This window comes from Myotis myotis, unplaced genomic scaffold (genome assembly GCF_014108235.1).
Source record: "Myotis myotis isolate mMyoMyo1 unplaced genomic scaffold, mMyoMyo1.p scaffold_m19_p_2, whole genome shotgun sequence".
NCBI classification, from domain to species: Eukaryota; Metazoa; Chordata; class Mammalia; order Chiroptera; family Vespertilionidae; genus Myotis; species Myotis myotis.
Window position 1 is genome coordinate 2,693,951 of NW_023416324.1, and position 17,118 is coordinate 2,711,068.

General features: G+C 48.4%; 2 protein-coding genes and 1 non-coding gene across 15 annotated transcripts in view; 2 read left to right on the forward strand and 1 right to left on the reverse strand.

Annotated features, from left to right (window-relative positions):
- The window catches only part of CAMTA1 (calmodulin binding transcription activator 1), a 697,635-nt gene extending 689,619 nt beyond the window's left edge, over window positions 1-8,016 (forward strand). For 6 of the 12 annotated variants that reach the window (XM_036347994.1, XM_036347989.1, XM_036347998.1 and 3 more), the window contains one exon: window positions 4,734-4,803. In XM_036347994.1, coding sequence (XP_036203887.1) covers window positions 4,734-4,797 — 64 coding nt within the window. In that variant the 3' untranslated portion in view covers window positions 4,798-4,803. Of the gene's footprint in view, window positions 1-4,733 lie in introns of all 12 variants that reach the window. The other 6 variants (XM_036347990.1, XM_036347993.1, XM_036347992.1 and 3 more) reach the window with 1 other exon arrangement.
- On the reverse strand, window positions 268-386 carry LOC118677990. Its single transcript, XR_004974685.1, has one exon. It is a non-coding gene; the product is annotated as a small nucleolar RNA SNORA19 (small nucleolar RNA).
- A 1,622-nt stretch (window positions 8,017-9,638) lies between the features above and the next one.
- VAMP3 (vesicle associated membrane protein 3) lies at window positions 9,639-16,221 on the forward strand. Of its 2 annotated transcripts, XM_036350272.1 has the most exons (5): window positions 9,639-9,750; window positions 11,330-11,411; window positions 14,428-14,586; window positions 15,337-15,388; window positions 16,087-16,221. In XM_036350272.1, coding segments are annotated over exons 1-5 (315 nt in total). In that variant the 5' UTR covers window positions 9,639-9,748; the 3' UTR covers window positions 16,107-16,221. The 2 variants fall into 2 exon arrangements, with proteins under 2 accessions (XP_036206165.1, XP_036206164.1); XM_036350271.1 differs by lacking the exon at window positions 9,639-9,750 and having other exon boundaries at window positions 11,265-11,411.
- Window positions 16,222-17,118: the final 897 nt, after the last annotated feature.

Sequence of the window (17,118 nt, forward strand, 5' to 3'; positions counted from 1 at the left end):
TAAGGCACTGCAGGTCATTACAGTCATTGCAGGTCATTACAGGCAGCGGGCGCTCAGGAGCCCTACCCGCCTCTTCCTGGAAACCGCTGACTGAGTTACCTCGTCAGTGAAGGTGGGTGGCGCTGTCCCACTGGGATAAAGGAACCCCAGTTGGAGGAAGAAAAGATCACACTTCTTGGACACACATTTTTATTTATTTATTTGGTTTTTTTGGGGTTTTTTAATTTTATTTATTTATTTATTTATTTATTTATTTATTTATTTACTGTTTGTCTGAAGGATACTGGCAGCATTACTACTTAGTTATGCTGCTAATTAACCTTCAACTATTTGTATAGCACGTGAGAAATAACGCTGCTCACATATACATTTATTTATTTGTATTTGATATTTCTTTTGAGAGGGGGGGGGGGAGGGAGAGAGTAGAGAGACAGAAACATCAGTGATGAGAGAGAACCATGGATCGGCTGCCTCCTGCACGCCTCCCACTGGGGATGGAGCCCGCAACCCCAGCAGGTGCCGTGGCCGGGAATCAGACCCTGACCTCCTGGTTCCTGGGTTGATTCTCAGCCTCCAGCCTCCGAGCCGCCCCTGCACGGACACACGTTTTTAGGCCACACATTTTTCTCTATATTTGACGACTGGGTTTCCAAACACTTGACTTGGCAGATGCTGCCATTACCTAGGCAACTAACCGAGAGCCGACGCCCCGCGAGGTGCCCCGGGCAGGTCCTCCCCGCGCTCTGCTGCTACTCTGCGCTGTTACACGTGCTTCTCTGCGAGGCCGCCCTCCAGCAACGCCTGGCAGGGGGCCGTTCAGCCGAGAGGGAGCGGGCCCAGGCCAGCAGTGGGCGCTCCCACTTCCCTGGTCGCATCCGATGGGAGCCGGTTTCCGGGGGGCCGAGGCACTGGATGGGGATGTGTCACCGTGGGGGGGCGTTTCAGCCTCAAGGTCATCTCACTTGCCTCTTCTGGGAAAGGGACCTGTTGGAGCACAGACACCTGCTCTGGGTCCTCCTTCTTGGGCCTCGTCGATTCCTTCGTTTTGCAGCCCAATGGGTTTTCTGAAAAACGGCAAAACTTCTTTCCCTGAGCTCCCCACTCATTCTAGCTCGGAAATACGAGTAAGCAAGTAGACTCTCCCCGAGATGGTGACTGTGGGACGGCTGTTGTGTGTCCTTACTGTGGTCGGTAGGGTTTTAGTTGACCTGTGCGTTTTAGGGATTATTTGTAACGTGGCTAAGACGAACTAACAACAAGTTCCTGTAACTATCGGAAACACTCTGATTTGAAACCTCTATTCCCTAGAATTCGTTAACAAAAAGTGACAGTATCGGGTGTTGTTCTAAACCACTCCAGTAAGAGAACTCACTGTTTTCTGTGTCTTTGGAGACAGTGCGACATTCACACATACTTTATTGGATTGATAATTGATTGAAAACAAAACAGACACCTCTCTTACCCCGACACTGCCCTCCGGTCCCATGGAACTCCATCCGGGTTCCCGTAGGGCAGACTGTGAGAGCCTTAGCGGGGTCTACACATCGCAGCTTGGAGAACGAAGGTAAAAATCTTTCCATTCCCCTGATTCTTAGGCCCACTCTTTTCACGTCTCGAATCTGTGTTGAGAAATCGACACGTGCATTTGATGGGGAGGTACTTTTTCTCTCTAAACGTTGGAATAAACTCACCACGGGGTCATACAGAGGACGACATCCGAGAATGGGAAAATGCGATTGTTCTCATCGGTTTTCAGCAACACACTTATCTCAGCCCAGGGACGTTTTCCAGATGCGTCTTCTGTCAAGTGTTTTTGGGAAAACCAATAAAGTCAGAACCTGAGAAACACTCCTTTGTTCTCCTGAGATCCTGGAGGCAGCAGTGGCCTCGAACCCCTGCACTGCCGTCTGTTAACTGGAGCATCGGCTGACGGGGCAGCTGCTCACGTCCATCAATCCCATGCTGTCCGTTTACAAACAGGAGAAGGTGGTGTCATGAGGACTAGAGAAGGTAACAAGTTTTAAGTCACCTGTGCAGCTATTGGAACATAAGTGTTCTCTTCCCTTTTCCCGCAAGTCCTCCCTCAATGACTTCCTGTTTTTAAAAACATACCTGAGTCATTTTTTTTATTGATTTCAGAGAAGAAGGGAGAGGGAGAGAGAGATAGAAACATGAATGATGAGAGAGACTCATTGATCGGCTGCCTCCTACACACCCCCCACTGGGGATCAAACCTGCAACCCAGGCGTGTGCCCCGACTGGGAGTCGAACCCAGGACCTCTTGGGCCATGGGACGATGCTTAATCCATTGAGCCACCACAGCCCGGCTACCTGAGACATTTCGATGTCACAATGCCAGTGTCTGCGCACCTCAGCACGAAGCTGAGAATGGATTCTCCACATTAGCTCGGGAGTTAGATGGATCTGAAACTGTCAGACGACCTCCGTGTCTCATTTCCCTTGTCAACCGCCGTAGCCATCTCTGCCCTTAGCGGTGTGCAAGGCAGTCACTCGTTTCATAGCAGAGTATTTACATGGCAGCCTAAAAACCTTATGAAAACTTAGCTGGCTTTTTATTTCAGAAAGAAACTGCAAACACAAACATGGCCATTTTAACGAAAGAAAACTTCAGGCTAGACCCGTCGTGACCAGCTGACGACAGATTCTTTCCTGTGAAACTGTAAAACGTTTCAGGTTATACTTCACTCCCCTTTCATCTCATCTCGATGAGGAACTGGGTATTTTTAAAGCATCCCTGTGTCCCTCTAGAAAATGGAACGGCTGTCTGGTTTATGCTGTCAGGTTTGGAGCTAAGGATTCTCCCTCTAGAGGTCTCCTCGGCGCTGGAGTCATGTGCATATTTGTGAATGAGTCCCGCGGGAAAGCGGAGATACAATGTAGCACTCCAAGCAGCATGCACATCTTGCCCTAACTCAGCACCTGAGGTCTGCGCAGGCGCAGACAATTGCATGCCCGGAAGTACACGTGGCATCGCTGCATGCCTTGCATTTCTCCAGCCAAAGAGCTGCTAGTATAGACGTTGCATGTTTAAAAATTGAACCCAGACCATAGCATGTTTCAATTTTTAAAACGCCACCGACTGATCAAGTCTGCATGTCCAAAATCAGGGACCTAGAGTGATGCACCCCTCTGCGTGGCCGTACCCGGGTTACCCGAGCACTTCCTAACCCACGGTGTATTTCCTTACAAAACTGAAAGCTAAGTAATGCCTGGGTGCCGTGGTGAGCACAGCAACGATTTCTAAACGTGCCTGTTAAGAAAGGGATTTAACCGCCTTGAAGATCCACGGTGTGATCGAGCTGGGCTCGCTGGATGCCGCAGCTGATCAGAGGGGCAAGGTGCCCACTGCTGTCCTGCTCTTTCGTGTTAATGGCGGTGCAATGGGAGCAGCTTCCCTGAGAAGCGGTTCTGCGCGGGGGCGGTAAATAGAACCGTCGTCTTGAACGGCTGTCCCAGCAGACGCGCCACCTCTGTAACAGACGCCTGGATAATTCGCCGCGGGGTTTCGAATGCCTCCTCCCCACGGGGTTTCCAGAGCGTTTTCTGCCCGCTCGAGTTTATCCAGAAAGTAAACTAGCATCTGCTTTGCAGTGAAATGTAAATGTGCTGATATAACTGCAGGTCCCAGGAGAGGCATGACGCTCGGAGACCTGAAACTGTGGGATTACTGACCTCCGTGTGAGAGGTCCGGGTCCAAAAGGCACGAGGCAGACAGGCCAGGCTGTGCAAGTACAGCCCCGCGCCCTGGGAAACCGCCCCTCTGCTGGCCTCCGTCACCTCTCCCGGGTTTGGGAAGCAGACGTTACCAAGGGGCACGCAGGGCTGCGAGCTGCCCGTGACGCCGCGGCGGGCACCGGCCTGGGAGGCTAGACCCCGGAGTCCCTGGCATGGGGTCCTTCCGCCCTGACGGCGGGGGTCTTGATTGGTCAGTGAGGAGAGCTCTTCTCGGCGCTCGCGGCCTCTGCCCTGGTACCTCGTCTGCATCGGGGCCCCCCTAAAACACCGCGGCGAGTGTTTACATGAAAACAGACCGGAGGTGGTCAGTAACCAATCATTTGCTGATAGCGACTTCCCAGGACTCTGTAACGGTTGCATTTGCATGTGGTTAGCGCACCATGTGGGACACCTGGAACCACGTCCCTTACGTGCATTGCCCCCTATGGCTGCCCCCCGGAACCTCTCCTCTGGGAACACCAGACGCCCCTGGGGTGAGCCCGAGCTGTGCAGATGTGAGCTCAGGGCCGCGACCTCTGACAACCTTGAGTCTGTGAGCAAAGGCAGCTGGTTTCCTAGGCCAGGCCGCACCCGCATAGAGGCGTGTGCAGGCCCCCTCACTTGCGTCACCTGGAATTACAGGAATTACAGGGCGCTCACGGTGTCCACCGGCCGAGAAGAAAGCTGTTTGAACAGTTAACATCGTCTGAGACGCACACGTGACTGTTGCGCTCAATTCGTGAAGTGGGTTTCGGTTCTGCTTTGTGTTGGGAGCAGGTGGCGGCAGAGCGGGGGTTCAGGAAGGGCCCCCCTTCCTCTGGAGTATGTCCCCCAGCAGTTAAACGGGTTCTTTTGGCATCAATCCTCAAATGGTCTTTTTCTTCTTCTTCTTTTTTTTCTTTTTTTTTACTTGAGAGGGAATGGGAATGCCCTTTCCTGGGTTTGGTCAGTTTCACCCTATAGTTACCACCTGGTGTTCTGTTTTGTTTCTCTTGCAGAGTGAAAGAATTGAAAAAGGCCAAGGAACTTGAAGACATACAGCAGCATCCCTTAGCAATGTGACATTGCTTTTCAGACTGTTTTCATTTCTGTTTTTAGCAGAGACATGCAACAACACACAAGCGCGCGCGCACACACACACGCACACACACACACACAATCCCTCTGCAGTTTTGGAGAGATCAGCTGCAGGATTTTAACAGGAATGTTTTGTTCATTGCATTTGCACTTTCATGGACAACTTTTAATTTGATCAGCGAGACATCATGGAACTCAACCTTCTGTTGGGTCGCGGGAAAACCAGATGCCGCGAGGAAGGGAAAGAGGCTCCCCCTGGGGAAGCGGCCGCTTTCCTGCTCACATAGGGCTGTACTCAAACATCGCGTGGAACTGTACAAATATTTATACCAAAAATATAGGGAAGAAGTGGTGGGGATGCGCTGGCAACACGAGAACGCTGCTCCCGCACCTGCCAGTGGCTTCCAAGAGGCTGAATCTTCGGGATTCGTTGTCAGCGGAGGGCTTAGATCACCCCAATCTTTATTGCGTCCGTGCGTTCTCATTTCCTTCACTGTTCCGTTTGTTCTTGTTTTAACCTCGACAGCACACTTAATGCAACTTTTTAAAAAATCTGCAGGTTTTTAATGTCTTGTGGAAATTTGCAGAGGGGCGGGCGTGGCAAACGGGTAATGCATGGGAACTGAGGAGAAACCGCTTCCAGAGTGAAGATTTATTTTCTTGTCCCACCCCCCCCCAGGAACCTGCGAGGACTCATCGTGTCCCTTTTCTCATGTTCAGCACTTTAATTTTTTGCCTTACTTTCATGTGCAATGGGGGTTACTTAAGAGAATCGGTAGAGCATGTAGCTTTCTCCAGTAACCCTGGGAAGTGTAGTCATTCTGAGGAATCATAAACCTTGCCTGGACATTTGCCACCTAAAAGATCAGCGTGGTGCTGCGTTCTGGCCAGTAAATTCCATATTTTTGGCTATATCTCATCCAAACAGAGCAGTTTCTGTGTATATATAGAAGGTAGAGATGGAAAGTGAGAAATATTTGAAAGGGATTATATTAATTGCTAAATATTTTATTCACAAAGGTCAATAACATGGCAAGATAAAATTATTTGTATAGTTTTGTCTGAATGAGCAAGAAAAATGTGGATGTATTGTTTGTATATATTGTATATATTAAAACAAAGAGATATGTGCATGAAATCAAGAAAAAAGAAATGAACACAAGCAAAGCATTAGTGGCTATGGTCTGTAAAATGAAACAAAAAAAAACTTTATTTCACTATAAGAGTACTTTATTTTAAATGTTCTTTAGAAGAACATTTTGCTAAAGCATGACTAAACTGCAAATAAAATAAAAATAAAAAAAGAGCTACTGTATTTAGACTTAGGAGAAAAGGCAGAGTAACATTACTTAAAAAAAGGATATGTTTACATTTAATTTTGGCTACCAGGAGTTTATTTTATTTTATTTAAAAAAAAAAATTTGCCAATGGTGCCAAGTAATGTGAATGCTAATATTGCTTAAGAAAATTAAGTTCCTTTTGCTAAACAGATAATCATAAGATGAATCCGTAAAACAGCTTAATACCATCCACTCGCTCCAACGAAGAATACTTAGGACGACCAAACCCTGACAAAAGAAATAGTGCGAAAGGTAGAAAAATGTCTCACGTTTTCATATCTCCTGCTGGAAATCAGAACATGTCATTTAAAAAACTGCACACAAAAGAAATAACTAAAACTTTAAGAGATGCAGACTGGTCTTGTAGGGATGTCACGGCACATAACTATTTTCACAGAACGAGGAGCCAAAGAAATCTGATGCTTTTAAACATTCAACTACTAACGTCCAATCGAGGAGAATCCAGTTCGCATCTGCCGATGCCAGTTTAAAAATTCCCAGGTTACGTTTCAGGACCAGTTGGTGTAAAGCTGAAATCATAGTGTGTGTGTGTGTGTTTTCTTCTTGGTTCTGGCTGCCAACTGTAAGTTCAAACTCAAGGCTCATTGTGAAGCCTAAAAATATTCACAAATAAGCTTTTAAACTGGTGTCTTTTCAGAAGGAAGGTAGACACAACAGGATCGAGGTAAACACTGGGGTCAGTGCTCTTGGTGCCTTTTCTATAATTGTACTTGTTTTTTAATTCCTTTCACTGCCAACCTCAAATTACTGTACAGTATACGTCTTACTGCTTGTGATCAGCTTCGACCACAGTGACAGCCCCACAACTAGTAGCCATCTGTACATTTGTAAACTGAGCTGACTCAATTTTGTTATTTTAAATGTGTGGGTTATGTTACAGCTGTTGCAGTCCCCCCCACACCCCACCCACGATCCCTTTTATTTTACAGTTTAACCTACAGGAGGACACAGTCATTTACACACACACACACACACACACACACACACAATTGCATTCCTAAGTGGGAATAGAACGTGAAAGCCAGCTCTCTCAGAATATCCTGTCTTAATGCCGAATTTAGATGTTTATTCCATTTATTCTGGTACAAATAACTGATCTTTTGACAAGAGTAATGACCTCAGTGGGTTTGCTTTAACCCTCACACTTATTTTGTTCATGTTCCACATGCTACATTATTCGCTGAGTGAGTTAGACAATTCGGGAAGAGAAAGACTGATGTAGAATTGGGAGGGTTCTCGCGGAGGGGACAGGAAGTAGCAGTACAACTGTGAATCCTAGGGGAGGTACCAGTACGCTCCCACCGACACGAAGCACTTCTGACCGCTTTTCCTCGGTTATGAATCTTAATTTTGAATATAAGATGATAGATACGCGCAGCTTTCTTGGATAATCTGAATTCCCAAGTGCCAGGAGTAGATTTCATTATAAAAGTTAATAGCTAATCTTATTCTGTCTCCTGAAGATTTCATTGCTATTCTTGTTACCCATCTGAAATCAGCTGTACTGTGTGAACGAAATAAAGACACTAACTCGAACCCCTTTCTGGCTGCACGGTCGCTTATGGCAGTTCCACACAGTAGTTGGCGCCCAATGGGGGGTCCCTGAGACTTGCATGTAAAACTAGTCTAGATGTCTTCTTTTTTGTAAGTTTTATTTTTGTAATTGTGCATGTAAAGCATCATTGAATCAATGGATCTGTTGAAGAACTCAGCTGCTGGAAACCATGCAAAATGTTTTGAATTGCCCTTAAAAATATGGAAAATGTTTTCTGAATGCTTTATATTCTTTCTGCTGTAAATTAAAAATGAAAAAAATTTCCCCATATTATGTGTGTGTGTGTGTTGCTTTAACTTTACCTAATACTGCAATCCAAGTTGGATGGGCATGTTTCAAACCATGTGAAATAATTTCAAGTACTTCCTTAGACCCAGATGTGACGTTTTGACATTGAATGTTACATGGTTTCAAATATGTCCACGATGGGAAAAATTTCATAGTAGATCCACGGTTTCCAGAACACTTTCAACTATGTTCTCAGGCACCACTCAATGTATCATTTGCCCCAGTGCAGTTATTTGAATGGTAAAGACACCAGGCTACATTTACCTTTTCAGGCCCGACCTATCAACCAGGAGGCCACGGTTCGAATCCCGGTCAGGGCACGTGCCCAGGTTGCAGGCTCCATCTCCAGTGTGGGGCGTGCAGGAAGCAGCCGACCAATGAGTCCCATCATTGATGTTTCCATCTCTCCCTCTCCCTTCCTCTCTGAAATCAACAAAAATATAAAGATCCATAAATAAATTCACCTTTTCCGTCAAAATCCTCTGAAGTCTGTTAAAAGGCACTGTCCAGCTGACTCCTCTGGCAGAGCCTCACCTCCCTGGTGGTCTCTCCCCATCTCATCCGACTCAACGCCACTGCCAGACAGATTGCACGCTGTGCCTGGGGCCTCGATGGTTTCTGCAGCCACTGCATTTAAACGACATGTCTGTCCAGCCTTCATTCCATCTTATGTTCACCTGTGCCCCAACCTGCTCCCTCTGGTTGGTCTGGGCCATTTCCACTGTTTTCTTTGTTCGTGGCCTTTGTTCATCCTTTGGTGGGAAAGTCTCAAATCCCACCTCCTCTGTGACGCTCTCTTGTCTATTCTAATATATACTAACATTTCACTTTTCAAATTGTTCCATTTACAGTTGGAAAAGACAGGTTAGTGTTTATTTTCCGGGTCTCATCTAACTTGCCACATGACCTATTAGTGTTTTGTTTGTTTTTAGGGCAGGAGTTGCCTATGTTGGTAGGGATACTTTGTTACAACGTGAAAACGCTGCCAAGTAACCCTCTGCGTTCAGCTATGTGCCTCCGCCTCCATAGGATCAAAAGTTGGAGACCTACTCTGTGCTAGGGACCCAGGAATATGCAGTGTAGAAACTGCAGTCCCTTATGAGCAATGACAAATACTTATTCCCGTCACGAATACGAAGACAGCGAACCCAAACGAATCAATGTCTGATAAATGCCCCAAATGGACTGCATACCCCATTTTAACAGGTTTCTTGGGAAAATGTGGGGTCTGCTAGGTTAATGTGGGGAACAGGAACACACAGATGTCTCCAACGTAGCCACCGCCCGAGAGGCGGCCCACCTGGTTTACCTGCAGTCCCTCTCCTGTGGGTAATGCACCACGTCCCCCAGGTCCGCACGGGCGGCGGGCGGCGGGCGCCTGGGACAGGAGCGGGCGCTAACCCACCCGCGCTCGGCTGGCAGATACCGGCCCCCAGCGCCCCCTTGTGGCCCCGCCCCCAGCGCTCCGCCCCGACACGCCCACCGCGGCCTGCGCGCCCCGCCCTCCCACCGGCCCCGCCCCTCCGACACGCCCACCGCGGCCTGCGCGCCCCGCCCTCCCACCGGCCCCGCCCCTCCGACACGCCCACCGCGGCCTGCGCGCCTCGTCCGCCCATCCGGCCCCGCCCTGTGACGTCATCGGCCCCTGCGCCGCCACCGCTCCGCCCAGGTCCTGGCCTCCGGTCCCGTTCCGCCGCTCCGTCGACACTCGCCCGCCGCCACCGCCGCCAAAATGTGAGTGACGCCGTGCGAGCGGGACGGCTGCGGGTCCCGGGGGGCGGCGGCCCGCGACTGGGAGCCCCGCCTGGCCCGGTTCCCGGTGGCGGCCTTTCGGACGCGGGCCGAGGCCGTGCGAGCCTGTGCGAGGCTTCCGAGGCCGGGGTGGGGCGCGGCCCCGGGAGTGCGGGCTGCAGACGGGCGGAACGACCCCGCGGCGCCGCCGACCGCCCAGCGGCTGTCGGGGGGACCCGGAAGGGACCAGGGCGGGGCCGGGGGCTTTCCAGATTAGGAGTGCCCGCCCCGCCTCCGTCCCCGCCCCTTCGCCGCGCCCGCGTCTAACCCCCCCAACCCGCCCCACACTGCCCGGGTCCCCGAAGGGGCGCTGGTCTCTGCCGGGCTGCTGCAGGGCTGGGCTCCGGAAGTTGCCAGGGAAGGGCCTGTCCTGTCTCCAGGCGCCCACGGTCAGAGTGCACTCGGGCGTCCCGGGGCAGCGTGCAGACACTGGAGCCACGAACCCTGCTCCCTCTCCAGCCTGCTCATGGCCCACCGAGAGCAGCGAAGGGAAGCGTTCTTTCCCGGGCTCCTTCCAGGAACTAGGGACCCCACTCTGCAGGGTGGCTGCCGGGGCCGCTGGGCCCGGAGACCCCAGTGGTGAAGGTCCGGGTCCGTGGGATTACACAGCACCTGGTCTCAGCACACCAGCCCGCGGTGCTGACTGCCCAGGCCTCGCCTTACCCGTCTGTAAAATGGGGATAATAGTAGTACCCCCTCAACGAGTTATGAGGACTGAATGGGAAAATGCAACCAGTACTGGCCTCCCAGACACTAACCTCGCGGAGGCCGAGTGGGACCTGCTGCCTCCCTGGCCTTTGACACGCGGTAGAGCACTGCCTGCTGGCTCCGTGAGTCGGTGGCTGCTGTATGCAAGGCACCTGCGAGGCGCTGTCTTAGAAACAGGGAAGACCTCTGAGACACAGGGGCCTGTGAGCCTTTAGGATCCATTTTGATACACAGTAGGTCCTCGGGTTACGTCGGAGATCCGATCCCCTTAGACTTTTCCTTATCTCATAATAGGCATTTGCTGTGCCTAATCAATGTTACTGGTTTGTTATTGTTACTTTTGTTCCTGGTATGTAAATGTTATACTAGATGCAGAAAAACAAAACTTGACAAACAGCAGAAAGACTCGGATCCTGGTGGCTCAGAAATTGGAAATGACCCAGAATACTTTTTAACAAGGACATAGAGAAATATTTTGATATTTGCAACCATAGTAAAACTAAGACTTATATTTTTGATATTTATTTTATATATTTAAATGCCATTTAACAAAGAAAAATCAACCAAAAAAATGAGTTCGCGTGTCACCTCTGACACACGTGTCATAGGTTCACCATTACTGCCTTAGACCCTGGTCACCTGTCACGTGTGGATGAATGTTGGAAATTCCAGAGGAGTTAGGAGAAATGTCATTAGAACCGTTGTTCGTTATTCGTTTTCTGCTGTAGTTCCGAAGTTACTGGAAGGACTTCGTACGTACAGAAATGTATTTGGAATGCTCCTCGACTGACGCCCGTGTCTTTGCGTGTTTCAGGTCTACGGGTGCGCCTGCAGGTCCAAGCGCTGCCTCCGGCAGTAACCGCAAACTTCAGCAGACACAGAACCAAGTGGATGAGGTACTGCTCTGAAAAGCTGAAAAGATGAATTTTCAGTCAACATGGGAACACTCTGGAAATAATTATTTAGGAAGAGTGGCACAGAAGGGTGAACGTAAAGTCAATTCTGACCATATCATAAAAGTAACACAGTTTCGCCCCTGCTATTCTGGGAGCCGTGATCTAAGCAGAAGTCAGATTCTCCTGCTTCCTGCTTGTTTTCCTGAAACAAATGCCCCTCCCTGAGGGCATTCCTCCCAGAACTGCCTTATAATGTATATTTTCCACAATAATAAAAAAAAAATTTGGAAAAAAGAGAACTACTTTATAAAATAGGGTAATCGAATATTCAGAATTAGATCTATAGGTTGTTCAAGCCAAGACCAACCCTTCTGATCAGATTTTCATCAAAATGCTGTTCCAGTAGCCTGACTTTGTATTACTCGGCCTGAGCAGGCCTCTAGCATCAACTCCAGTTGGTGCCATTGACATGCAGAAGGCAGATGCTGGCACAGTGCTCTAGCCCCACAAATCTGCGTTTGTGGAATTCTTGAGTTAGAGGGTGCTCACAGCATCTTTGTTCTGCCCTATGTTTGCAGACCCACAACAGAAGATTGGCAAATTCAAACTACTATTTCCCTGTCCCTAAAAGCAATCATTGTCCAACAAGGATATCTTGGCCTTTCTGCATGTAGCTGCCCTTAGAAAGCAGCATTCAACTTCTGTTAAACCAGGGGCCACACACTAGTACATGGTGATGGAAGATGTGGTGGGCATGCATGCAGCATACAGATCATGTATCCTTGAAATGTACACTGGAAACTTACATGATCTTATTAACCAGTTCACCCCAATAAATGTAAGAAAAATATAAAAGTAAAACTTTGGATTGCTAAAGCATATGGTAATATTTTTATATGATGGCTTTATGAACTTCTGAAAATTTTGTATTTTCATGCTAAGAAACCCATTCTCATTCCATCTTGCATGAAACTTTTGTTTACTTACAAAATCAAATTGGGTCCCTTTTCTTAACCAAAGGAATTTCAGGAGAGGTGTTTGTTTCTTTAGTCCAGGTGAAATTCACACAACATAATTAACCATTTGAAAGCGTACAGCTCAGTGGTTCTTTGTCATAGTCACAGTGTTGTGCAACCATTACTTCTGTCTGGTTTCACAATTTTTTTTTTGTCATCACCACAGAACACCTTGTACACATTTAGTAGTTACTCACGCCCCTCTTTCTGCTGTTCTCTCCCATTCTAACTGGCTTCTGCTGCTATGAATGCTCTCATTCTGGATCTATCACACAAAAGGAATCACACACTAGGTGGCCTTTTGTGTTTGGTTTCTTTCACTTGGTACAATATTTTTGATGCTCATCCAAATTGTAACAAATGTCAGCACCTTGTTCCTTTTTATGGCTGAGTAATATCCCATTGCATGCGTATACCTTGTTTATCCATTCATCCGTTGATGGATTTTTCAGTTGTTCACCTTTTGGCTTTACCAGTTCTGCTGCTGTAAACATTTGCATACACGTTTCTGTGTGTGCATATGTTGTTCTTTCTCTTGGGTATGTATCTAGGAATGGAGTTGCTGGGTCATATGGTAGTTCTGTGTTTAGCTTTGAGGAACCAGCAAACTTTTCCACAGCAGCGGCACCATTTTACATGCACACGAGCAATATCCAAGGATTCCTATTTCTCCACCCCTCACCAGCACTTGTTTTCCTGTTTCTGTTGTTATAGACATCCTAGTGAGTGTAAAGTAGTATCTCTTTGTGGCTTTGATTTGCATTTCCTTAATGACCAGTGGTGTTGAACTTTTCGTGTGTTTGTTGACCATTTGTATGTATGCTTTGTAGAAATGTCTATATCAGTCCATTGCCTTTTTATTAAATTTATTGACTTTAGAGAGAAAAGTGAAGGGAGGTAGAGGGAGAGAGAGGTACATCAACCTGTCATTCTATCTATCCATGCATCCATTGGTTGTTTCCTGTACGTACCTTGACCGGGGATCAAACCCGCAGCCTTGGCGTATCTGGATCATGACCTAACCGACTGAGCTACCAGCCAGGGCCACGACCACTGACATTTTGACAGAGATTGTGATGACTCTGCACATAAGTGCATCATCTTGGCAAATACTGTCATCGTAACAATACTAAGTCTTCCACTCTGTGAACACGGGATGTCTTCGCATTTAATGAGGTCTTCATTTTTTTCCAGTGTTTCGTAGTTTTCAGTGTCCAAGTTTTGGCTCCTTGGCTCAGTTTATCCATGAGTATTTTATTCTTTGGATGCTATTGTGTACAGAATTGTTTTTATTAATTTCCTTTCAAATGTTAGTATATGGAAACACTGACTTATAGATGCTGATATTGTACCCTGGAACTTTACGGCATTAGTTTATTAACCCTATTGGGGATTCTTTGAGATTTTCTACATATGGGATCATCTGTAAATACGGCTCATTTTATTTCTTCTTTTTAATTTGGACGCCTTTTGTTTCTTTTTCTTGCCCAGTTGCTCTGGCCAGAACTTCCAGTCCATGGTGAACAGCAGGAGAGAGTGTGGGCATCCTTCTCTTGTTCCCTGCTCTCAGGGGGAAAGCTTTCTGGGTTTGGTTCATTCGTTTTATCCTTACCTGAAGATACGTTTATTGACTTGAGAGTGAGAAGAAGGGAGAGAGGGAGGAGGAGAGAGAGAGAGACATCGATTGGTTGCCTCCCATACATGCCCCGAACAGGATAGAACCAGCACCCCTTTAGTGTCAGGGACAGGACGACACTCCAGTCAACTGAGCCACCGGCCAGGGCAGCTTTTTGCTTTTGCCCATTGAGCACGGATGGTAGTTGCGGGTTTTTTTCCCATAAATACCCTTTATCTTGTTAAGGAAGTTCCCTTCTAGTTCTAGTTTACTAAGTGTTTATTTCATGGAATGGTGAGGCCTGGCCCCCTTTTTAATGAAAGTTAGGCTCAAAATAACAAAGGGCTGACCTTTGTTCTTCCGTGGTGGGGTCATGTTCCTTCAGGTGGTGGACATCATGAGAGTGAACGTGGACAAGGTGCTGGAAAGAGATCAGAAGCTCTCCGAGTTAGACGACCGCGCGGACGCACTGCAGGCAGGAGCTTCCCAGTTTGAAACAAGTGCTGCCAAGTTGAAGAGAAAATATTGGTGGAAGAACTGCAAGGTAATCCTCTTCAGTTCGTCTTTACGTTCAGTCCCCTCTGCATTCTCGGGGTGGACAGAGCCCACAAATACTGGGGTGCACGAATCTTGGCGGTGAGTTTGACTCCCCATGGGAATTTGGGTTGACACTGACTGTACACCCTTTTCTATCCCCACAACTAGGAGACTGCCACGTTCTGTGGCTGAGCTTGGGAAGCATGTAGACAATAAAAATAAAGTTAAAAAATAAAGAAGCAGCATGTAGGAGTGTCCAAAATCCATCACAGACATTAGCCTTCCCAGCCCCGCCCCCGGCGGAGCCCTGCACACAGGCTGCCGGGAGAGGCGGCGGGGTGAGTGGAAAGAGCTTCCCTGAGGCTGCAGTGCGCTCGCAGAGGAGCCGAGAGCAGCGCTACCCAGGACAGGGCGCCTGCAGGTCTTACGTGACTGTCAGAGACACGCGCGGCCACCAGATCCCTGTGTCCTGCCCTCCCCTGGCTTGGAAGTGACACCTCCCATACACCATGTGCCCGGGAGCCCCTCCCGATGTGGGAAACTCACGCACAAACCCGTGCTGCGGAGGGGCCGCAGGCCATTGGGGGGCTGAGGAAGAGCGGGTAGGTAACCTGACCGAACCGAGAGCAGCACGTTCAGGCGTTCACAGCGGCACTCTCTCAGACCCGTGGCCTGACCGCCTTTCCGTGGCTAGGGTGGCAGGGCGCTCTGCAGTCAGGTAGTCTTCGGGGAATGTGACCTGGACCTTTCGTTGCAGATGTGGGCCATAGGCATCACCGTGGTGGTCATCATCATCATCATCATCATCGGTGAGTTCTGTCTCAGCTCAGCGGAGCTGCTGACTTCACGTCCGTGGCAGTTTAGTCCACAGATTCTCGTTCTCTTCAGTAAATGTCTTAAACACGAGAGTTGTATGATGGAAGTCTGAGGTATTGTATGTAAACATGAATGCCTTGAAACTCGAGAAAATGTATGCGTTCCCACTGGCCTACCCGTGTTCTCTCTGGATATATTTCCATCTGAGACCGCCTTCTGTGAGAAGCAGTGTAGTCTAGCAGTTCACAGCACGGGCCATCCTAGCTCCACCGCCATCCACCTGCGTGGCTGTGGCAAGTATTTTAGTGTCTCTGAACTTGAGTCTCCTCGTTTGTAAATGGGGATAATAAGAGTGCCTCCCTCACATGTTGGTTATGAGGCCAAAACTGGTTCATATACAAAAAGTCTGAGGGTGTTACCTGGCATATGATGATAATAGTTACATAAATAAATAAATACACCCTCCCATCGTTACTGTTACCGCTAATGAGACTCCCTACAGTTGGGGAACAGCCCGTGGCCATTGTAGCCCCGTGCAAACACACCCGCGGGCCTGCCTCTGGACAGTCCGGTCTGGCCCGGCCGCCACCACGTGTGGCTGAGCCGCGGGGAGAGCCGGCCCGGCGCCCGCTCCGCTCACACGGGGGCCGGAGCTAACGCGTCTCCTTGCTCTCCCCTCCCTGCCCGTTAGTGTGGAGTGTGTCCTCATGAAGAACCAGTCAGCCTCCAGCCTGCGGTTCCGGAAACCTCTTCAAGACTTTGACTTAGAGCCTGCTATCTTATCAAGCTTACAAACTGTAATGTGTAAAATGATTATTCTCTGCTAGTTAATGTAAAGTTTGATTTTTAGGAAATGTGCCCTTTTTTAACATGCACTCCAAACCGGAAGTGTGGTCAGCCCAGCCCGCAGTTTGCACAGTGCCTTCACCACTTCACAGGGCTGATGGGAGACTTCCGGAGCCCCAGAGTGCGTAACCTCGCAGTCGCGCTGTCTAGCGATCGCCCTTAGTTCCAGTTAGGGAACTTTCTTCCAAGTTAGCTGTCCTCGTCACGTGACCTTGTCTTCAGAACCACATTTAAACCTTTGGGTAATCAGCTCTCCCGTCTGTGCCTTCCAGAGAGAACACTACTGTCCCTCAAATCTGTGACCACGGCAGGTTGTGCCTTATTTGCTCCTTTTCTGGTTCCTTGTGCGAGAACCTCTGCTGTTTAAAAGCACTACTGATGTTCTCACTGTGTTTAAAATAAGATGCTGGTAAAGAATTGTTGTTCTTACATTAGATACGAAGATGTTTACGTTCTTGTTACTGTTTTGTATCATATTTTTTAAATATTTTAATCAGAAATAACCTCTTAAAAACATTTTGATAGAACTATGGCTATGACCAAAGTTCCTATTTTGCCAAAAAGTTAAATCCAGTAAAATGCCCTTGAGTCTGCTCCTGACATAAATCCAGAAAGTGACCAATGGAATGCCAGGTGCCTTCAGAATTCAAGTTGTAATATTGCTTGTGAAGCTTCTACATCCTCAGGCCTTTCTTGCCTTAAAACCCTGCAGGTGTTACAACTCCCCTTCCTAGTCAGCGCGTTTCCTGGGGTTAAAGAAGGTTCCAGCTAGACCCCGACCCTCTCGCACCTAGAGACAGATGGCAGAATACAGCCGTGGGCTCCGTGTGTCTCTGAGAATGATGTGAGCAACAGCGTTGTATGTAGCCTTCAAGGA

Coding starts and splice junctions, on each gene's coding strand:
- VAMP3 (XM_036350271.1), top strand. CDS start 11,280: ATGTATTTGGAATGCTCCTCGACTGACGCCCGTGTCTTTGCGTGTTTC. Junction 14,587..15,336: donor ATTGGTGGAAGAACTGCAAG/GTAATCCTCTTC, acceptor CTTTCGTTGCAG/ATGTGGGCCATAGGCATCAC. Junction 15,389..16,086: donor CATCATCATCATCATCATCG/GTGAGTTCTGTC, acceptor CCTGCCCGTTAG/TGTGGAGTGTGTCCTCATGA.